This window comes from Rhamphochromis sp. 'chilingali' (assembly GCF_963969265.1).
Source record: "Rhamphochromis sp. 'chilingali' genome assembly, chromosome: 7".
Classification (NCBI taxonomy): domain Eukaryota; kingdom Metazoa; phylum Chordata; class Actinopteri; order Cichliformes; family Cichlidae; genus Rhamphochromis; species Rhamphochromis sp. 'chilingali'.
The window spans coordinates 15,323,169-15,329,024 of NC_137934.1; the positions used below are offsets into that span (position 1 = coordinate 15,323,169).

The following is a 5,856-nucleotide window of genomic DNA, read 5'->3' on the forward strand; positions in this document are numbered from 1 at the left end:
AATATTGTAGGGTCTCTACCCAACAATATAAAGCATTTTGAGGTGACTGTTGTTGTGAATTTGTACTAAAGTAACTAAAAGTAATTGAATATCAAACTGAAAGATAATGATTGGTATGTGATTATCGTATCATTACTCATTTACTCGAGTTAGCTGCAGTGTGCCGAGGTGGCTCAAACCATATAAAGTGAGACCAGTTCTTTGTTTTTTGTTTCTCATTATCTGACAATAAACAAAACAAAAAAACTTATGTTTCTTATGTGTTATTGTGATATAAATCTGAGAAAATTTCAGAATAATTCTTGCACTTTTTAGTGTTATGATTTTCTCCTAAATGTATCATTTCAGCCTCATAAATTATATGGGTCATTGATTTATTTAACTATTAAATTAAATCTAAAATGGCCCTAATAGACCAGTGTACTCATGACCTAAATTAAATGGGGTTTATTCAGTACCAGGCATTATTTTCTAATTGGGTGCTAACAATGGAATTAGTGTCACTGCTGTTAGGCAAATACAATCTAGAGAGTAAACTGGGCTAAATACAATATCAGTTTTTCTTATTATTAATCATGTCCAAACCATCTCAGTCTTGTGATCCTCAGCTTCCCTCTGAAGTACTCATTTCTAATCCTCCCAACAAAATGTTCACGTTTTCAGCTCTGCCACCTCCAGCTCCACCTCCTGTCTTTTTGTTAGTACCACTGTTCCCAAACCATACACCATATCAGGCTACTATCTTGTAAACGTTCCCTTTATACTGTTGCTGCTATCCTTTTGTCACAAATCACCACTGACACTTGCCTGCACTCTCTTCACCCTGCCTGTGCCCTCTTTTTCACCTCTCTTGTGCACAGGTATTTAAATTCGTCCACCTTCACTACGTCTAGTGCCTCTTCACTGTCATTCAAACGCTAAAAAATACATTGTAATTAGATTAAAATGTAAAGCTTTACATACTACTACAACGCAAATAAAATCTGAGGATGTCACAGCCCAGCAGGGTAAAATTTCATTTTGCCTTGTCAACAAAAGGGGGCGCTCTGAAATATAACACCCCTAACTTTCTGTCCAATCAGACCTGGCGTTGTTTGGAGGTTGCTTGTTGACAAGAGGAGAAGGTGACTTCTCAGCCAGCGGAGTAGCACCTAATCTAGATCTTTACAGAGTCTAAGAAAGGCTGGATTTTTGAGACAAAAGCAGCCATGTCTTCATTTGGGAGGGCATTGGGAGTCCTTCGGACCGGAGCGCGACTGCTACGACGCGAACCCGCGAGAATAACAAGCAGAAAGTAAGCCTTTAGCACGCTAGCTACTCTGTTAGCTTCAGCGGTTAGTAGCTAGCACGTCGATATATTCAAACAAGCGAAGTCTGAAACACGGCAAAGTAGTTAGGTTGCTTTCTGCATTATTTAACTTGAGTTAATGTGTGCCTTTTTTTTTTAAACACTATCTGTTTGTCAGGGCGAGTGGCGGACCGCACATTGAGCCACAGTACAGACAATACCCGCAGCTGACGAAGAAGCAGAAGTTTGAGTCGGAGCTTATCAGTGGTGTCATGTGGTTCTGGATCCTTTGGCACTGCTGGCATGACCCTGATGCGGTTCTGGTGAGTAGATACAGTGTAAACAGTAATGTGAAAATGAAGGATGGCTGTAGTCCAGAATAACACTGCAAAACCAGGTCAAATCAGGCAGAATCACAGTACTGTTAAAAAGCAATTGTTACTCCTAGCAAAAAGCTTTAAAGTAACACAAGAACAGCTGAGAAACAAACTGATGGAAAGGGTTATAAAGCCATTTATAGAAAAGAAACGCATCTTGATCATCCCCAAGGTTTTTTTGGGGAAAAAATTTATTTGAACTGAAGCGCGAAAAGCTAAAGTTTGAGAAATTTTGAGCCTTGTTACGTGTGGCATAAAACTGACCTCTACCAGAAAATCCTGAAGGAGAATGCCCTGTCATCATTTCATGCCCTGAAGCCCAAGAATACTTGGGTTATGCAGCAAGATAATTATCCAAGACACACCTGCAGGTCCACCTCTGAAGGGCTTTCACAGTGATTTAAAAAGCTCAAGGGTGCCGCAATCATTAGGTTTAGATGAGCATTACTGGATGAAGTTTTTCTCTCGCTTAAGGAATGAAATAATTTTAAAACTACAACTTGTATGTACTCTGGTTATTTTTGTGTAATAAAATTTTATTTAAACGGAAACATCTTAGTTTGGCAAATATGCAAAAAAATTAGAAATCGGAAGGGGGCAAATACATTTTCACAACACTGTATGCCTACCTATTCATGCAGTAATTAAATTAGCCCACTGGTTCTTGAACTTCTTATCAGTCACTAACAATAAAAAGCAATCAAAGTTGAATTTTAGTTAAGACAGTTACAACAGTAGCATTCAAACATTCAAAACTCAAAATTCATTCATCCTAGTTTGACGTCACTTTTTTCACCTCAATCAAACTGCCCCATCCACAGTGTTTCCTTAGACACCACAGTCTAGTGTGCATAGAGGTGATGCAGATACAGGTTTTTGTTATCACATTAATGATAACCTGCTTCAGAGTAGGTTACGTTAGAGAGAAGACATAAACAGGAGTGAAAACACCACCTACTGACAAATTAATTCTGGAAAATGGCATCACCAACGTTTGAAGATCTTATGGACTTAAGAACCCACGGCTAGAGCTCAAAGTTCATTTCAGTCTAGTTATCTATGTAGACCAACAGTTCTGAACAGCAGCTGCCTCAAGGCGCATCAGGAGTGTCTGAAGGCTTTCTTTCTCTGAGCACAAGGAAGAAATTTGTGCATATTCAAGGTATGAAACTTGATCCGTTTAAACCTTGTAGTACTCGCAGATCTCCTGACCATGAGGGTGCGAATATAGGTGCACCAGTACATCGACAGCTTTGCTTTGATGCTCGGCTCACTCCACTGTGAAGGTCTGGTGCAGCACATAGATTACTGCTGATGCTGCACCCTCCCATCACTTATGAGTAAGATCCCAAGATACTTGAATCCCTCACAGCTTGGAGCAACTTCCCTCCCTCAACCGAGAGGGAGCAGCCCAACCCTCAGTTTCCCAGGAGAGAGCCATAGCCACACTCGGAGGTGCTGACTCTCATCAGGGGCTCACTATCATGTAAAGTCATGTGATCTGGGTAATGAGAAAATCACTAGTATGAGCGGCTGAAATTAATTTCCCCATAGGCTGTTTTTATGCTCACCGCAGGAAGATTTTATAGTTAAATAAACCTAAACTAAATATAAAAACCATTCTAGTGAACCCTTTTACCCCTAACCCATCACTGCAGACAGGTTTTTGCAACATTTATGAACGGTTTGCGCTATGGTTTCTGAAAGCAGTGGTTCTGTGCTTTTCAGTGATATTGGGGTCATTACAGTAATCCCAAGCATCGTGCCACAAGATGAAGGTTTAGAGAGAGTTTGATGGAGTTATGCAGAAAACTGGCATTTTGTCAATATTTTAGTGGCAGTATTGTCTGAGTGGCAACACCGATCATTCAAGAGAACGCTGAATGTGTGACGTTGGAGTGGTGGTGTTTGAAGTGAACCATGAGGAGGGTATACTGGTCCTTTTAGGATGGCAGGCGTCAGCCTTATAGATACTTTAAGATGCTCAAAGTTTTATTATTTGAAGAACACTGAATATTTCCTTTGATAAACAGCCTACAGATCAGTTTCCTAATCTGTGTTCTGTTAATTGCAATACTTGTAGTGTGAAAGGCAGGAGATTGGCACCAAACAAAAAAAAAAAAAAAAAAGGAGAAGCACCTTCATGACACCGAAAACTCAGACATTAAGCTCAACGTAGCTCTTTAAGCTATTAATCTCGCTTTGTAGTCCATCCCCGTAGGGAGATGATGTAATGGTGTGGAGGAGGCACTCTAAACTTTAACTCCAGTTACTCTTTCCATCCCACTTCTAACCAGTGAAAGTCCAGGAGAATCCAGTTGAGGAGAGTTTGGATGAGGTAGTACAGGAGCATGAAAGTACAGCTGATAATCTGCAGTAGTTATGTGATAGAATTATGTCGAACCACAGCTGTGTCAGTATGGCATTCCTAATAAAGAGTTTGCTGTGCACAGACTTGCCAGGAACAGGATTTTATTGATATAAATTGATTGAGTTAATTGATTAAGATTCATCCCTCCTCTGCAGGGTCACTTCCCTTGGCCGGATGCTTCTGAATGGACAGATGAGGAGCTTGGTATCCCTCCAGATGACGAGGAATGAGGTGATTTATACAGTTTCCAGGCAAATGCCCAACAGGACAGCAGAGTTAACTTTCACAACATGCTGTCCAAATGTAAAGTAGATGACCAGCTCACGGTGTAAAAGTCACAACAGATGACTGGAATCTGCTATAATAGTTTCAGCCCTTTAAACTAAAAGTAGAGGTTTTGGCAAGTTGTGTTTTTGTTTGTTTGTTTTTAAACAAGCCTTTCTGAAATATAATGTCCTTCTACTTTATTTGAAATCTATGAAGTAAAAAGTACGTTTTAGTTGATCCACGGGCTTCTCCAGATTCACCAAAAGATTGAAAAGAGATCACTTTTAGCTTTATTGGTCCGCTAACCTTGCTTTGCACACATTCAGCTCCCTGCATGGCTTCAGTTCAGTGCCTAAGGTGAGAGGGCATTTCCTTTTTCTTTTCTTTTTGTCTTTTTTTTTTGAGGATTTGCAGACTTGTCTGAAAGGTTGACTCTTCAAATCGAAGGATTCTGTTTTTGTCATGTAACATCTGCCTACACATGCAGGCACTTAGCACTTTGAGGATGTTTGAAAGGTGGTGGCATCTCTTATCTGATATAGTTAAACATTTATGTATTTAGCTGTAAAGTTTTAACTAAGTCTGTAAAAGTGAGAGTGGTGCACAGTAATTTTTTTCATGATAAGAGAAGCAGTCAGATTTGTGAAGCGCTCTGGGTAACTTGGGGATATTTTCCACACTTCTTTCTGGAAATGCTTTTTAGGTGAGCGCTGCATGGGTGGAGCAGCCAGACTTCTCCCGGAAGTTGAGGGCTACAGTGCAGCTGTGAAAACCTCCAGTTTCACATGATTACTTAAATGCTGTAACCTCAGAAGCAGCTGTACTTCAGTCTGAACCCTGCAGAGGGCAGTGTTGTAAAGGTTTACCTTAAACCTTTTGCACACCTGGTTCAACTGAGGTTACACTCACAAAGTTAGTTACAAGGACAGGTGTATACGGTGTATTTTTGTGTCTTTTGATTGTCAAGCACTATATAAACTTAAATATTAACCTTTAAGTGACACGTTTGGCCACTTAAAAGAATTATCCCAGGTGCACCAGGCCAATGTAGTGTAATACATGTAATTAATCTTACAGGTTATCATGGTCAGTGTGAGGGGTGCTGATGGTAGTAACGGTAGTGACATGGTGCCTGCAGGCATCGTCAGCACATTATGTTCAAGCAGGGCAACTTCATGAAGGGCGTAAGCTGTTTATAGACAAAATGGTTTTATTCATGTAAACCATTATTCTACTTATAATGTAGTAATAATATTGTTTATTTGAAAAGGTACCGCTTCACTTTGGTGTACCTAATAAAGTGCCCGTTTCTTCTTTGCAGGTCACCACAGAGGATTTGGTTTGCCGGGCGAGTCTTTGGGCTGTTCTGAAAGTCATTGTTGTACATAGACTTAATAAACTTATCTTTAAATTAAAACAGGAAGACCAGCATGTCATTTCATTACTTTTATTTATTTACACGCAATTTCTGAAATGCATTAACAGTGTCACAGTTAGCCAGTGTTTGTATATTTCAAATCATAAGCCATTTAAATCTGGAAAAAACCATTGCA

The 5,856-nt window shown here is 39.8% G+C and overlaps 1 protein-coding gene across 1 annotated transcript; it reads left to right on the top strand.

Annotated features, from left to right (window-relative positions):
• The first annotated feature begins 1,088 nt into the window (after positions 1–1,088).
• On the top strand, positions 1,089–5,720 carry ndufb2 (NADH:ubiquinone oxidoreductase subunit B2). The gene is made up of 4 exons (XM_080886067.1): positions 1,089–1,294; positions 1,467–1,611; positions 4,192–4,267; positions 5,625–5,720. The coding sequence occupies exons 1-3, from the start codon at positions 1,209–1,211 to the stop codon at positions 4,264–4,266; spliced, it is 306 nt and encodes a 101-aa protein (XP_080742193.1). The 5' UTR covers positions 1,089–1,208; the 3' UTR covers position 4,267; positions 5,625–5,720.
• The last annotated feature ends 136 nt before the right edge of the window (positions 5,721–5,856 follow it).